The 16,399-nt window shown below is 51.6% G+C and overlaps 1 protein-coding gene, 1 non-coding gene and 1 pseudogene across 2 annotated transcripts; 2 read left to right on the top strand and 1 right to left on the bottom strand.

Annotated features, from left to right (window-relative positions):
• The first annotated feature begins 176 nt into the window (after positions 1 to 176).
• Positions 177 to 4,693, top strand: PYCR2 (pyrroline-5-carboxylate reductase 2). The gene is made up of 6 exons (XM_004700164.4): positions 177 to 273; positions 1,781 to 1,960; positions 2,064 to 2,285; positions 2,432 to 2,524; positions 2,667 to 2,830; positions 3,986 to 4,693. Exons 1-6 carry the CDS (start codon positions 244 to 246, stop codon positions 4,149 to 4,151), a joined length of 855 nt encoding a protein of 284 aa, XP_004700221.2. The 5' UTR covers positions 177 to 243; the 3' UTR covers positions 4,152 to 4,693.
• Positions 4,694 to 5,066: 373 nt separating this feature from the next.
• LOC101651853 lies at positions 5,067 to 6,107 on the bottom strand (annotated as a pseudogene).
• Positions 6,108 to 15,854: 9,747 nt separating this feature from the next.
• LOC115872450 lies at positions 15,855 to 16,018 on the top strand. Its single transcript, XR_004047851.1, has one exon. It is a non-coding gene; the product is annotated as a U1 spliceosomal RNA (small nuclear RNA).
• The last annotated feature ends 381 nt before the right edge of the window (positions 16,019 to 16,399 follow it).

Here is a 16,399-nt window from a genome sequence, read left to right as displayed (position 1 = left end):
GCCCCCTAAACCCAGGGCGTGAGCGGCCGTCGCCCCGGGAGAATGGATGAACGAACGGAAGAAATGGACGTTCCTTACGTCCGCGGGAAGGAGTGAAGGGGGCGGGCGGGAGGGGGGCTGGCGCTGTTGGGGGCCGCGGGGTTCGAATCTTTTCCCCAGGAAAGCAAGGCGAACGCTGGTGACGCAGCCCTCTCTCTTGCAGGCATCCTGTCCACGCACAAGATCATAGCCAGCTCCCCGGAGATGGATCTGCCCACGGTGTCCGTGCTCAGGGTACGCGGGGTTGGACGCGTGTTGAGAACGAGTGCGGGGACCCAGGAGAGGGGTGGCCTACGAGGAGCAGGGTTTAATGGTCGCACTTGAGCCACTGACCAGCTGACGGACCCACCGTCCGGGAGCATCACAGAGCCGACACCCGCTTCTTGGGGGCAGCTCGGTGTGGTGGGGATTACTCAGGCCGGCGGGCTGGGTTCAAATTCAGACAGTGGGTGGGGTGACGGAGGTCGTCAGGGACGCAAGATCACCAGGTAAAAGCCAGGTGCTTGGAGCTGACTCCCAGTCATGGAGACGCCCCAGGTGTGCCCGCGGGGAAGGGCAAGTGGATGGCCAGACCTGTCTTCCAGCGCAGCTCAGGGCGGGGTCAGGCCGTTAGCACCACCCCAGAAACTCCTGTTTTCCCTCTTTTGATCCACTCCTGGACCTAAGAGCCCGTAGGCTGGTTTTCTCATTTGTTAGAGACAGTAGCCACTTTGTTGAGTTGCTTGGAGGTGTGAAGGAGCATGTTAGGAGAAAACTGGCTAGTTAATTGCTCTCCTTTCTAAGCAGTATGTTACCTAGTGTGGGAGAGGATGCCTAATGAGGCGGGGCACAGGGAAAGCCTGAGTCTAGGGTGGGGAGAGGAGCCTAGCTTAGCAGGGCCCTGCTTCGGATTTGGAATCTTCAAGAGGTGGCTGTTCTCCAGCAGTCCGGCCCTGTGACCACACAGAGGCTGTGGGCAAGCATTGGCAAGGATTCAAAGTCCCTGACCCAGCTCTTAAGAGTCCCTGGCACATTACCATTGCTTATACTCCTTTCCAAGTACCCAACCCAAACCCAACCCAATGCCATTGAGTCAATTCTGACTCATAGAGACCCTGTAGGGCAGGGTATAGAACTGGCCCTGTGGCTTTCCAAGACTGGGCCTCTTCACGGGAGCAGAAAGTCTCATCTTTCTCTCTGGAATCTGCTAGTGGTTTTGAACTTCTGACCTCAGGGTTAGCAGCTCAATGCAAAAGTACTCCACCACCAGGATTCCTCTTTCCAACTACAGAGGCTTCTTACCTGACAGAGCCCTGTGAGTGCCTGAGGCTTGATAGGGATCAGAAGACAGCCACTCAGTTACCCTGAGAAAGCATGTCACGATCAGCTCTTGGCTCATTTGCCTGGAGCCCTGGTAGCATAGCTGCTAATCCCAAGGTCTGCAGTTCAAACCCATTAGTCCCTCTGCAGGAGAAAAATGAGGCTTTCAACCGCTGTAAATATTTGGAGACCCACAATTCTACTCTCCCTTGTAGGGTCACTATGAATCAGAATCAACTCACTGGCATGAGGGTATTTTTTTGTTGTTGTTTTGCATTTGAGCAGTGGGAAAGTGTGCCAATTGGGGCAGGGCCTGACCGAAACAGGCAAGGGCAGGAATCCCGCGCTGCGTTGGCTGTGGATTTGGCAGACCTCGGCTGCCCCTCATGGGGACTGAGTGTGCTGCTGCCGGCAAACAACTCCCGGATGTCTCCTCCTACAGAAGATGGGCGTGAACCTGACTCGAAGCAACAAGGAGACAGTGCGTAACAGCGACGTCTTGTTCCTGGCCGTCAAGCCGCACATCATCCCCTTCATCCTGGATGAGATCGGGGCTGATGTCCAGGCCAGGCATATTGTGGTCTCCTGTGCTGCCGGTGTCACCATCAGCTCTGTGGAGAAGGTAAGGTGTGTGAGAGGAAGGGTGGCCCCGGGGGCTGTGAATGGCGGGGCGCTTGTGAGCAGCTGTGTCCCATCTACTAGCCTGGTCATCCTCTTTGTTGCAGAAGCTGATGGCGTTCCAGCCGGCGCCCAAGGTGATCCGCTGCATGACCAACACGCCTGTGGTGGTTCGGGAGGGGGCCACGGTGTACGCCACGGGCACCCATGCCCTGGTGGAGGATGGGCAGCTCCTGGAGCAGCTCATGAGCAGCGTGGGCTTCTGCACTGAAGTGGAGGAGGACCTGATTGACGCCGTCACGGGGCTCAGTGGCAGCGGTCCTGCTTACGTAAGACCCCTATATTCTCCCCCTTCCTGGGAGCCCGTGGAAGCAGGTCGGCTGCCAAGCAGGCCAGGCTGGGGCTCACTCACCTCTGGAGGAAGCTGGTGCCTTCTCTGGCCTGCTGCCTGAACGTTCATCGAATGTTCCCACAGGCATTCATGGCCCTGGAGGCGTTGGCTGACGGTGGGGTGAAAATGGGCCTTCCTCGGCGCCTGGCAGTTCGACTGGGGGCCCAGGCCTTGCTGGTTAGTATCTCCCCCACATGGTCCAGGTGGGCAACAGGGGTTCTGAGGGAGGGCCACTGAGCTGGGGCTCGGGGCTTGGGACTTGGGGCAGCGTGTGCCAGGGTGCCGCAGCCGCCTTCTCCTATGCTCACTTCTGCACCAGGGAGCTGCCAAGATGCTGCTGGACTCGGAGCAGCACCCGGGCCAGCTCAAAGACAATGTCTGCTCCCCGGGAGGGGCCACCATCCATGCCCTGCACTTCCTGGAGAGCGGGGGCTTCCGGTCCCTGCTCATCAATGCAGTTGAGGCCTCCTGCATCCGAACACGGTGGGTCCTCCTCGCTCGCCTTCCCCACCCTAGGCCCTGGGCTCCCACCAGCCCCCAGGCGGGGCTGGGTGCTGTCCTAAGAGCCCCATGAGCAGTGCTGGGGTCTCGGTTGAAGCTAATGAGCACCATGTATTCAACGCTGTTGAGCTAAGGGTTTGGAGACATTGTTTCATTTCGTTCTCCACAAATTCTTATGGCTGGGATTAGCTTTGATTCATAAAGGATGTTGAGGCCCGTTGTTCACAGGTGCCGTCCATCCCATTCTAACCCATAGCGGCCCTGTGTCCACAAGAGAATTGTGTTGTTTGAGCCCGTCATTGCAGCCACCCTGTCGATCCAGCTCCTTGGATCCAGCTCCAGTTTCGTTCTGAGCGCCTCATCTTCTGGCACTATCCGTCAGTGCTCGCCTGCCATTCATAAGGGCTTCCGTGGCTGATCCCTCAGGAAGAGGCAGCCTGTGTTTCCTGTAGCCTATTCTTAGTCTGGAACCACTGAAACCTATTCGCCTCGGGTGACTCTCCTGGCATTTGAAATACCGGTGCCAGAGCTTCCAGCATCACAGCAACATGCAAGCCCCCACAGTACACCAGACTCAAGAGAAGTGAAGGCTTAGGGACAGGTCATTTGCTCAAGGTCAAACTAATCAATGATAGAGTCAACCTGGAGTCTGGGACTCCAATGCTGCTGGCTTCCCATACTCTCTCCCCTATGACCATAGATACCCTTTGGAGTTGTAAAGCAAGCTCACACCAAACAAGACAAATAGAACCTATGCATGGTTAACTAGGAGCCCTGCTGGTGTAGTGGGTTGCAGGTTGGGCTGCTAACCACGAGGTCAGCTGTTTGAATCCAACAGCCACTCTATAAGAGAAAGACAAAGGCTTTCAAATACTCCTGTAAAGATCTGCAAGTTCAGAAGCCCAGAAGGGCAGTTCTGCTACGTCCTGTAGGGTGATGACAAGTTGGTATGGACTCACTGGCAGTGAGTTTGAGGTTTTGGGATGCACCGTTAACTAACACTTCTATGTAACTTGGCGAGAGAGTGTTTGGTTTGAGATTCTAATGTTTAGTGGTGTCAGCTTGGGTGTGTGGGTGTGGAAGCTTCAGGAAGCCCAGGCCCCTAGGCTTTACTGCCTCCCCACTTCATCCCTGCAGAGAGCTGCAGTGCATGGCTGACCAAGAAAAGATCCCCACGGCAGCCGTGAAGAAGACTCTCCTGGACAGAGTGAAGCTGGAATCACCCACGGTGTCCACATTGGCCGCGTCCAACCCGAGCATGCTCCTCACGAGAAGCCCAGCCCCGGGAGGCAAGAAGGACTAGCATGACCTCTCCCCTGCTGGGGCTCCAGGGCCTGATCCCAGAGCTCTGCAGGCTGAAGCAGCCACAGGTCGCTTCCATGGCTTTGTGATAAACATCTTCAAATGTGTGCAGGTCAGTGCAGGCAGAACAGGCAGCGTTTGGAACCTCGCCTGTCCGGAATGAGAAGCTGTTCTGTGGGCTGTGCTAGAAACCAGCCCGCCCTGCTCTCCTCCCACGGGAGGTGGGGGGGGCAGCAAGGGCCTGGCCTTCAGCCCCAGCCAGACCTGGCAGTCTGAGGAGGACCATTCACCTGGGGACATGAGCCTGGGACGGGCAGCTTCCCTGTTAAATAAGGTGAAAGAGAAAAACACGAATGGATTTTCCTCTTGGCAGTCCTAAAGGGAGAAGAAGCAAGCGGCTTAGAATTTCACAGTTCCCCAGAAATGTCCTCAGTCAGACTAGACCTGTATGTATGTTTCCCTGGCTCCACAGATGCACTATTTTAATAAGTGCTTTTCAGAGCCGCTAGTGTTCCCTGTGTTGATAAAGTTGTATTGCTTTTCTTTCTTAAGTCATCATTCCAGAGAACTCCAGAGGCTCTTCTCAGGTTGTCCCTGCTTCTCTGAGGGGCACATGATCTCAGCAGGAAGTGGGGGTGAGAGGAAACAAAGGACTAGTTTGGGGTGTAAGGATGGTTTTGTTTCTCCCCCCACTACCCCCGCCTCTGCCTAGCAGTTGTGTGTTTTTTGTTTTTTAGCACAAACATATGCATTTATTCATCAAAGAGATGATCCTAATCAAACAACACTTTGAAATAGTTGCATGTAAAATGTGTGTGCTCGAAGTAATGGAATATAATAACAACAACAAACAAAGCAGTACGGAGATTTGCTTATTGAACTGAGCTTGTTCCTTCTCACGGAGATGATGGAATTTTTATTGTACTTTGTCATAGGTCCGAGTACAGGTGACATTGTTCATAACGCATTCCACCACTAGTTTTCCATTTTCCAGTTTTCTTGTTACTGTGCTCTCCTTCCCATCCCAATCCCGGTGTTGGACCAAAGCACCATCTGAAGTCGCAGACAGTCTGAGTTTTCCTGCCGTCAGCTGTGGTTTCTTCAAACTTTTCTCCCAGCTTACAAGAAAACGGTGTGGTTTTCAAAGCGCTCCCCGTTTTCACGGTGAGGGTTTTGCCATCCCCAGTGATGACACGGTTAGGCTTAGCCATTGCTCCCGTTTGTCCAAGAGCCATTCCCACTGCTAGTTCCTTCATGTGTTCATCACAGCCTCTGCTGTCCACCAGGCGCCATGGTGGCCATGGTGGGCGAGGACGAGCAGGCGAGCAAAGAAGGTAGAGGAGAGTATAGCGGGCAGTGATGTTTGTAAAGGGACCACGCTAATGGCAGGGGAGAGTCACATTGCTGGGGGTGCGGGGGGGCAGCAGCCCAGGCACAAGGGTTGGCCTGCTTTGTTAACCCCCTAGCTGGGCAGCACCTTGCTGCCCTTCAGACCCTCCTCTCTGCCCTTGGAGGCTGAAGCGCTGCCTTTCCTCACTGGATAGAAGGTGCCCAGGCCTGGGGGTGGACAAACCGCTCCCTGCTGTGCTGATGGTTGCTGGCAGGGCCACCTGTGCTCATAGGCACCAGCTCCCTGCCTTCCAGAAGGTGGGGCTAGGTATTCTGTCCACAAAACCAGACGGAGCCCAAGGCCTTCCCTGTGGGCCTGCTGCACACCCTGTCTCTAGGAGCTCTCGGTCTGTCTGAGTGTGGGTGGGTTTTATTTTTTTCCGAGAGTCTTGTCTCTGGTGAAAGTGCCCCTCACATGAGGTTCCCGTCGAACCCTCTGCACTTCAGTCATGTTCAGTGACGTTCTTCACAGTGGGCCGGCCTTCTCATTCATTGTGTTCTGCTTGCTCTGCCGCCAGTCCTCTAGTTTCTCGGTCCCCCTGGTCATCTTTGCTTCAGACTCGTTCATCTTTGGTCTCACAGAGCTGGTTTGTTAATGTTTAAGAGCGCCATCATCAATTTGTGGATCCATCTGTTGCTCCCCTTGAAGGTGAAATCAGTTTGTTTCGGTCCAAGGTTTAAATAGTATCGCATTGAGCCCTCGGGGTCCTCCCATCTCCACTGGTCCAGGAAGCCTGGGCTTGTGAACAATTTGAGTGCTAACAGAGTCACCTCACCAGTCTACATTGGAACTTTTCTTCCGCCCAGTGAACTGTACCTGAAGCCCTGAGATAGCAGACTAGGGACCTGGACCAGCTGTCGACAAGCATCCATTGCTCAGCCTTTGAGCGTGGCTCTGGGGAACTTTGGCCTCAGACGTTTTGCCGGATGACTGATGCCACCGGAGTGACTAGACACAATCAGAAGAACCTAGTTGAATGCAGCTGAATTATGGACCTGTAAAATGTTTATCAACTATTATCTTTAGCACACACACACACACACACAGAATGTGCATTCTGTACCATAGTGAATGATGGGGGGAGTGCGGAGTGGAGATCCAAAGCCCATTAGTAGGCCACTGGAGATCCCCTTGCAGAGGGGTCTGGGGGAGGAGATGAGCCAGTCAGGGTGCGATGTAACAACGACGAGAAATACAACTTTCCTCTAATTCCTAAATATTTCCTCCCTGCTCCCACTACCATGACTCGAATTCTATCTTGCAAGTCTGGCTAGACCAGAGGATGTACACTGGTACAGATAGGAACTGAAAATACGGGGAATCCAGGGCAGATGAGCCGTACAGGACCAGTGGTGTGAGTGGCAAAACAGGGAGGGTAAAGGGAGAATGGGTAGGAAAGAGGGAACCGATTACAAGGAACTATATATGACCTCCTCCCTGGGGGACAGACGACCGAAAAGTGGGTGAAGGGAGACGTTGGACAGGGCAAGATATGACAAAATACCAATTTATAAACTATCAAGGGCTCATGGGGGAGCGGGGAGGGAGGGGAAAATGACCTAATGTTGGGGGTTTAAGTGGAGAGAAAATGTTTTGAGAATGATGTACAAATGCGCTTTACACAATTGATGTGTGTATGGATTGCGGTAACAGTTATATGAGCCCCTAATGTTTAAAAAAAAAGTGCATTCTGTTCTATCTAGGTCATCTTCGGTGGCCCTGAGGGGCAGAGGCTCTTTTTGCGAGGGCATTGGGACTGGCCTGAGGGCACAATTGACCTCTGCCTACACTAAGGAGAAGGAGCATTCAGGGATGAGTCCTGTGAGGTAGAGGTCAGAGAGATCCCCCCTCCCCCCTTCCTGATCCTGTTCTGACACCAACCGTCCCTCCTTCAGCACTCTTACTTTTCTGCTGGCTTTGATCATCCATTACGGTGGTCACAAAGAACTTGCCCAACGATTGTGGCATTGTATTGTTACGATGGGTGTCAAAGACAATAGAACATTTCCTGTGGGTTCCAAACAACGCCATGTGGAATTGCTGGGCAGAACATGTGAGCTATGGTGGGTCCTTCTGCCCAGGAGAAAGGAGAGCCTTCTCATTCTTCAGAGGCAGGACTGCCCAGCTCCCACTCCGAATCAGAGCTGACGTGGAGGCTCATTTCTGTGGGGACAGGAGCGCAAGTGCAGCAATAGGAAAGCTCTCATTTGTCAAGCCCCAGGCCTCTTGCAGACCTTACCGTGAATCTCATTCCTGCTCATTAGGAACTGCGTGTGACGATTAGTCTTGTTTTCCAGAAGAATTAAGTGAGGTTCAAAGAGTTTAAATAAGTTGCTCTGACAGATTTTGATTTGTTTTTCTTCCCAGAGAGAGTCTAATAGATATGTCACCATAGATACAAAGGGCCAGTAAGCACAGAGACGCGCAACAGCATTACTCATTAAGAGAATGCCAAGCAAACCCAATGAGTTCATTCATCCATTCGATCTCCAGAGTTGGAAAACCCACAGTAAAATAAAAAGAACTGCCTTTAAAAATTTTTAAGTCATTTTATTGGGGGCTCTTACAGCTCTTATAACAATCCATACATCAATTGTATCAAGTACATTTATATATTTGTTGTCATCATTTCCAAAACATTTTCTTTCTACTTGAGCCCTTGGTATCAACTCCTCATTTCCCCCCCTCGCTCTCCCATCCAACCACCCTTGTGAACCCTTGAGAATTTATAAATTATTTCTATCTTCATATTTTACACCGTCCGCTGTCTCCCTTCACTCATATTTCTGTTCTTCCCCCTACCCTCATGGTGTCGATACTCCCATTATTGGCCCTAAGGGACTTATCTGTCCTGGATTCCATGTGATCAGAGCTCTTATCTGTGCCAGTGTACATGTTCTGGTCTAGCCAGATTTGTAAGGTAGAATTGGGGTCGTGATAGTTTGGGGGGCGGGCGGGTGAGGGGGGCAGAAAGCATTAAAGAACTAGAGGAAAGGTGTGTGTTTCCTCGGTGCTGTACTGCACTCTGGCTAGTCCCTTCCTTGTGAGGGGATGTCCAATTGTTTAGACAGGCTTTGGGTCTCCATTCTGATCCCCCTAGTTCCCATCAAAGTGGTTGCTTGTTTTGGGTGAACAGTGCATTTTAAACTGGGTGACAGGCCCAGAAACGTAGGTAGTTAGAGCATCCAAGTTAAAGCTGTTAGCCTCTGTGGTTTTTATCAACAAACACTACGTGGTTATGGCCCTGAGCCCATCTACCCACTGCAGCCTGTCCACGGTGAGACTGCCCACCACCAGATGAAGCACCTCCCGTGAGCTTAAAGAAGCTTTCAAGGCCACCTTTCTGGGCTTCATGCTGCTTGGCAGCCCCTGCTTCTTCTAGTGAGCTGCCTGTAGAGGGCAGAAGAACCCCAATGCAGCCACGATCCCAGGGTTTTATTCAACCTGTGCACACGCCTCACACACAGACTGCTGCAAACCGGAAACCCGTGTGCAATGAATGCCATGTTACCCATCTTGTCATTCAGGAGAAAATGAATCAGGCGCTCGCTCGTCGTTCTGAAGAGGCCGTCTAGCTCTGCGAGTTCACTCCCACTCCACGGCTAACTTCCATGGAGAACGTTAGGTTCCAGACTCATTCTCCCACCCCGCCCCCCAATCTACAGTGTCTGGGTAATGCCAGGTACCATCCCGTGAACCCCCAGCCCCAGCATTTCTTCTGAGCACATAAGACAACGGTGAGCAGTTTTCCCCTGACTCTGAAGATCTCAGATTTGCCAATAGGTGGGAATGGGAAGTGACAGCAGAAGGTACCAGCTTTCTGTCTGGACTTAACGGATTTAAAATAAGACCATGGTGATGGCTGTGTGGCTTTGTGCCTAATCACTCAATTGCACATTAAAAAGATGGATGAGTTTTATAGCCATGTAAATGATACTCAAGAACGTTCTAAACAAAAAATAATCATCCACGTTTTCATTCAGTCAGAAGTGTTGGTACCTGCTCTCTCTGCACGAAGCCTGCTGCTGCGCTTCCTCGCCTCCACCCCTGCCAGCTCCCCCTCCCCAGGCCTACGCCTGCCAACATACAATTGATGAAGACCTCCGTCCCAGGCTCCGGCTCCTGCTTGGTTTATGTGGTCAACTTGGCTGAGAGCCCTGGCAGGCTCTTCCTTACTGAGAGGACTTGGTGCCCTCTGCTTCCAAACTTCAACCAGGTTTGCTCAGGGTGGCTGAGGCCCTGGTGCTTCTCTAAGAAAAGAGGAGGATGAGGCATCTCTCTCTTTTTTTAAAAATTATTTTATTGGGGGCTCGTACAACTCTTTATCACAATCCATACATACATCCATTGTGTCAAGCACATGCACATTTGTTGTCCTCATCATTCTTGAAACATTTGCCTCCCACTCTAGCCCCTAATATCAGTTGCTCATTTTCCCCCTCCCCCCTCCCTCATGAACCCTTCATAGTTCATAAATTATAGTTTTGTCATGTTACCCTGTCCTATGTTTCCCTCCGCCCTCTTCTCTGCTGTCCATCCCCCAGGGAGGAGGCTATACTTAGATTCTTGTAATCAGTTCCCCCTTTCTACTCCACATTCCTTTCACCCTCCAGGCATCGCCACTCTCACCACTGGTCCTGAAGGAGTCACCTGTCCTGGATTCCCTGTGTTTCCAATTGCTATCTGTACCAATGTACATCTTCCGGTCCAGCTAGATTTGTAAGGTAGAATTGGGATCATGATAGTGGGGGGGAGGCATCTCTTGATAACCCTTCTAGGTCGTTGTCTGGAGCAAATAAGACTTCCAGTCCCCACCACCCCCCCTGCCCCAACTGCCAACTTCTTTTTTTTTTTTTTATCATTTTAGTGGGGGCTCATACAACTCTTATCACAATCCATACACACATCAATTGTGTAAAGCACATTTGTACATTTGTTACCCTCATCATTCTCTGCGGAGGGAGGGAGGGGGAGGAGGGCCCCCAACAAATCATCACAGGTCCCGTAGGTGCAATTGTACGGCGATAATAAGTAAAGATTATAGTGAAGTCAGAGAGAGCATGAGAGGTAGAGGAGAGATTGTATTAATGGCATCAGACACAATTCATGGTAGCATGCTCACCTCAGCCCCGCTTGGTGGTCCTCGTGGGGTGAGCCTGGGAGCGAGAGCAGGAGAGTCACTTTATTGCTAACCAAGGCTTATCACTACTTGGGGGGGGGGCATGATTACAGGTAACCACACATCACAGGAAGAGGCAGTACAATAGGCATACGCGTGACAGGAAGGGGATGAGCTAGGGGTGTGCACATAGGAAGGGGGAGGGTGACTAGAGGTATACATGTGACAAGATGGGCAGACCCTAGATTCATGATAGCGGCCTAACCTTGCCACCCTTGGGTGGGCTTGACCTCTCTGGGGTCTCCTATAAGGAAACAGTCAACTACTCTCCTTATCAGAAGGGAGTGGGTCCTACTTGTGGGATAAACAGTGTTGACTGCTTGCCCTGGATGGCTGATAACCCTTAGGGAGAATAACCCCTGATCTACTTCTGATGACCTCCAAGTGTATAGTCATTTGCAAGCAGCTAAGTTTGGGATATATTTGGGGGAGACAACTTGGGAGAAATCTTTCTGTTCCCCACAATTCTCAAAACAGCTGCCAACTTTGTAAAGCACTTCTCAACCCTGTGGCCAGAGCTGCAGGCAGGATCAGGACCTGGCAACTGCCTGAGGTGGTCTGGGAAGCCGCCATCGGGTCAGGCCTGGGACAGAGGTTCTATAGCTTGGAGTCTCGCCCCACAGGGGCCTAGACTAAGGAAAGCACCGAAATGCCCCTGCAGGCCTTGCAAGGGTAAGAGCCGGCGTCCCAGTTAGCAGAGCCTTTCCCACAGGTATCTGCTGAAGAGGCCCTGTGTGCCAAGCACCCTGCTGAGTTGTGCAAGGGCCCAGAAGAGCCACAGAAACAGGTGTAGAAAGCATGGGAGGTGGAGGAAAAGGCAGGGTGGGGAAGGGGAAAGAGGGGTTAGAAAGTGCTAACCATCTGCTGCTTGCCCACCCCGCCATCCCCCCACCAGGCCAGGACCCAGTTCCTCTTCAGCAACTCCCCCCCACCCCCGCCTCCTGAACGGGCCTCCTTCCTGTAGTCAGTTGACTTCGCCTGTTGTGAGAGGCAGTTGAGCTGGCCCCTAAGCCAGGCGGCCTCACACACAGCACGACAAAAGGCCCCCAGTCCTGCTCCATCCTCATAGTCCGCGTTGCATCAGACCAATGCAATTACGGGTTTGTTTGTTTTTAATCATTTTATTGGGGGCTCATACAACTCATCACGATCCATACATACGTCCATTGTGTAAAGCACACTTACACATTTGTTGCCCTCATCATTCTCAAAACATTTGCTTTCCACTTGGGCTCTTGGAATCCTTTCCACTTGGGCTCCTCATTTTTATTCCCCCCCCACTCCCCCTCCCTCATGAACCCTTGATAATTTATAAATTATTATTTTATCATATCTTACACTGCCCGACGTCTCCCTTCACCCACTTTTCTGTTGTCCATCCCCCAGGGAGGAGGTTATATGTAGATCCTTGTGATGGGTTCCCCCTTTCTACCGCCCCTTCCCTCCACCCTCCTGGTATCGCCACTCTCACCACTGGTCCTGATGGGTTCATCTCTCCTGTATTCCCTGTGTTTCCAGTTCCCATCTGCACTACTGTACATCCTCTGGTCTAGCCAGATTTGTAAGGTAATTTGGGATCATGATAGTGTGTGTGTGTGTGTGTGTGTGTATGTAGCATTTAAGAACTAGAGGAAAGTTTCATCAATGCTACACTGCACCCCGAGTGACTCATCTCCTTCCCACTACCCCTCTGCAAGGGATGTCCAGTTGTCTACAGATGGGCATTGGGTCCCCATCCCGCAGTACCCCTCATTCACGATAATATGATTTTTTTGTTCTTTGGTGCTTGATACCTGGTCCCTTCAACCCCTTGTGGCGATCACAGGGCTTTTCATTGGCTAATTGGCAGATGTCCATTGTCAGGCCTTTCTTCCTACACCATCCTAGTCTGGAAGCTCCTGTGAAACCTGTTCAGCATCGGAACCACAGGCTCAGCCCAAGGCGGCATAGTGGGTTACATGTTGGGCTGCTAAAAGCCACGTCAGCTGTTCAAATTCACTAGTTGCTCCCAAGGAGAAAAAGGAGGCTTTCTACTCCCATGAATAGTGTCAGTCTCAGAAACCCACAGGGGCAGTTCTGCCCTGCTCTATGGGGTCGTGATGAGTCGGAACCGATCGATGGCGGTGAGTGTGAACTGAGCTGTGATAGAATGGACATAAGACCCGCTTCCTACACTGCTGTCCACAGCTGACGGAAGCCCGGGGGAGTCGGCTTGCGGCTTATTTCTCACGTGATGGGTTGTGCTTTAGAGCAGGGCACCACACCAGCTCACACAGTTCAAGCGTGGCTGACAAAGTCACGCCAGAACAGAGCGCCAGCAATTTTAAAAATGGGTAAATCCGAACGCTAACTGGAACAAGGAAAACGGGCTGTCGTGGTGCTGGAAGCAGAGTCTTCCTCGTAGAAAACAGGGACTGTGCATGCAGCATCGCAACCAGATCTCTCGAGGGCAGAGTTGCAAACAACGGCTCCTGGCTCAAAGCTGGCGACTCGCTGTGTCACGTCGACTGTGTGACAATAATCCAGTCTCACGGCGCAGGCTCCTGTGAGACTCACTGTGCCTCTTCTGAGTCTCCCATTTCGGGGCACCCACTCACAATTTTCCATTCCAGTGAGCTTTCTGACCACTCAGTTTTTGAAAATCCAGATCTGGGGTGCCGGTGGGGGCTGGGGGAAGCTGATACAAAAGACTCAAATAGAATATAAATATTTAGAAGCTGATGGTGGCAACATATGTACAAATAGCCTTGATACAATGAATGTGTGGCCGCTAGGTGGCGCTGTGGATTGTGCCCTGGGCTGCTAAGACGGGGTAGGTGGTTCAAACCCACCAGAGCCTCTTCGCAGGAAAGACGAGGCTGCTGCTCCCGTCAAGCTTTACAGCCTCAGCACGATGTGATATCTGTGTTAACTCCCAATAAAATGCTTAAAAAAACAACAACAATGGATATATGGATTGCTATAAGAGCTATCAGAGCCCCTAATAAAATGCTCTTTTTTTAAAAAAAATCCAGATCTGTGCCAGGATCACTTGGCTGGGCACGACAGAGCCAGTTTGAATGCATTTGAAGAGCTGCTTAGCATTATTCCTCAGTGATAAGAAACAGGAATTGTACCAGAGTGAAAATAAAAGATTAAAATGTTTCCTCTGCTCCCAATACTCTTCTCCTGTGCCCCATCCGACTGTCCTCCCTGGAGAACACGTGGGTGTGCTTCCCTGGCAAGTCCAGGCTCGGCAGACGGCCTTTCTGCGCACCTCCTCCGAGGGGTGCCAGCCCTTACCCTGGGCTTCTGCTTAACAACAAGTCAGAACACAGACACAGATGGATCTCGGTCCTGAGTAGACGCTCTCAGAGGCGAGCAGGAAGTGCACCTGGTTTCAAGGTCTACGTTGGTGTGTCCAGTACATTGTCATCTGCAAGGAAGGGGCGAGGAAGAAATGGAATAAAGAAGGGCAGGAAAGGTGAACAAGAAAACAATTCAAGCAGCTCCTTGGTTGGGGGAGGAACAATGGGAATGGGACAGATAGGAACAGGAGCAGGAGCAAGGATTTTCATGATCCGCCTTTGCTCGTGTCTGTTGATTGGTGAATCATACAGAGATAGGTAGGTAGATCATAGATAGATAGATAGATAGGTAGGTAGGTAGATCATAGATAGATAGATAGATAGGTAGGTAGGTAGATAGATAGCAGCTATCCAATCAGCTCCCACCCAGGATGACCTTATGCGTAACAAGGAAATGCTAGCCTGTGAGAATCCACCATTGTAGCTGTCGTGCCTGGCTCTCTCACGGCGGGTTTCGCTCACCCTTGCAGCTCCTTTACTTCACCAAACATGGGGTACTCTCCCGGTAATTGACCCTCCTGTCCAAAGCAAGTGGGTTGGCAAGCATTCCGCTGTGATCTATAAGGTTTCGTTGGCTTGTTCTCCAAAGTAGATGACCGGGCCTTTCTTCCTAGTCTCAGTCTACAAGGTACCCTGATACTTGTCCACCGGAGTGACCCTGCTGATCTGAAATACCAGAGTCAGAGCGTCCAGTCTCGCAGCAACAATGTAGCCTGACAAGCTGTTTGATGGTGGCAGGTGAATCACATAAGGCAGTGCCGACGACGCTGGCTGTGCAGTGCTTAGCAGAGAAGACTGCTCCAGGAGTGTGTGCAGAGCCAGGCCACATCCTTTGAGTCCCTGTGTCTAGAGCTATTTCCAGGAACAGTCTTAACCTGGTACCTTTCTTGGTAAAGGGGTGCAGGTGAGTCTTCTGTGCCCCAGCTCTGTTTCGGCTCCGGCACCAGCGAGTTTCTCCAATGGCACTTATTCCGTGCTGTGGTTGAGAGGGGCCATCGAGTGGGAGCAGAAGGACACAACACCGCCGGTCCGCGCCATCCTCCCGACTGTTCTTATGTTTGAGCCCAGTGTTGGGCCACTGTGTCCCTGCATCTTGTCAGGGTCTGTCTCTGTTTCACAGCCCCTCTACTTCACACGGCAGGCAATAATCAGACGACAAGCCTGTTTCCCCACCAGTCTGGCTGCTCCCAGGAGGAATGGGCTGATGGGATCTGGTGATCATAGCTGAATGAATACATGCACGTGGAACAGCTGGTGGGATGGGAAAGTCAACGGCCTGGGAAAGCCAACCCGCTGTAGGGGAACCTTGAACCTCTCCTGGCCTGATGACAGAGCACCCCTCCACCCGCCATGACTACTTGTGTTTGGGGCCCAGTAATCTATTGTGCTATGTGCTATGCCGGTGCCCCTCCACCACTGATAACAACGCCTGGCACAACAGCATAGCAGGAAGACGGGTGGGTACAACAGATGGCGGACTCAGACACTGATGCACGGAGGAACAGCCCTCGGTGCCATGCTTCCTGAGCGACAGTAGCAGAGATGCCCCATTCTTCCTACTCACTGAAAAGATGGTTTTAGACAAGCCCTTTCACCTCGCTGGGCCTGCTTTCTTATCTGCGAAATTGGAATAGTAATGCCTGCCTCATCGAACGCTCGGGGGACTCAGTGTAGGCCCGCGTGGTAGGGCTTGGCAGACCCTTAAGCAACCCAAGCCACTGCCATCAAGTCAGTTCTGACTCACAGCACTCCCACGTAGGATTTCTGAGTCTGTAAACTTTTACAGGAATACTTAACTGGCAGGGGAGAGACCATGATCACAAAGGTGGTTTTCCCAGGGGGAGGCTTATCTATTGCACTCTGGATGTGCTGACCCCTGCAATTTCCCAAAATGTGGGAAACTCGACTGCATAATTTGTGGTAGTGGGGGACTGCGTTTGCGCTCTCCCTTGGGGGAAAAAATCTTTAGAGGAGCCGTCAGCCTCATCTTCCTCTTTGAGAGCCTCTGGTAGATTTGAACAGCCAACCTTGAGGTTAGCAGATCAATGATGATCACTGGGATGTCAATGCATTTCATAACAGTTTTCAACTGTTTGGAGCAGTTATGTGAATAAATGCTTACTCTTCCATAAAAAAATCATTTTATTGGGGGCTCTTACAGCTCTTATCACAATCCATCCATCCATCCATTGTGTCAAGCCCATTTGTACATAAGTTGCCATCATCGTTCTCAAAACATTTTCTTTCTACTTGAGTCCTCGGTATCAGCTCATTTCCCCCTCCTCCTCCCTCCGTCCTTCATGATCCCTTGATCATTTATAAATTATTTTTCC

Source organism: Echinops telfairi, unplaced genomic scaffold (genome assembly GCF_000313985.2).
Source record: "Echinops telfairi isolate 266 unplaced genomic scaffold, ASM31398v2 ScPeMD7_7424;HRSCAF=8462, whole genome shotgun sequence".
NCBI classification, from domain to species: Eukaryota; Metazoa; Chordata; class Mammalia; order Afrosoricida; family Tenrecidae; genus Echinops; species Echinops telfairi.
This window is presented reverse-complemented; position numbering and strand designations above follow the sequence as displayed.

Coding starts and splice junctions, on each gene's coding strand:
- PYCR2 (XM_004700164.4), top strand. CDS start 244: ATGGATCTGCCCACGGTGTCCGTGCTCAGG. Junction 274..1,780: donor CCACGGTGTCCGTGCTCAGG/GTACGCGGGGTT, acceptor CTCCTCCTACAG/AAGATGGGCGTGAACCTGAC. Junction 1,961..2,063: donor CCATCAGCTCTGTGGAGAAG/GTAAGGTGTGTG, acceptor TCTTTGTTGCAG/AAGCTGATGGCGTTCCAGCC.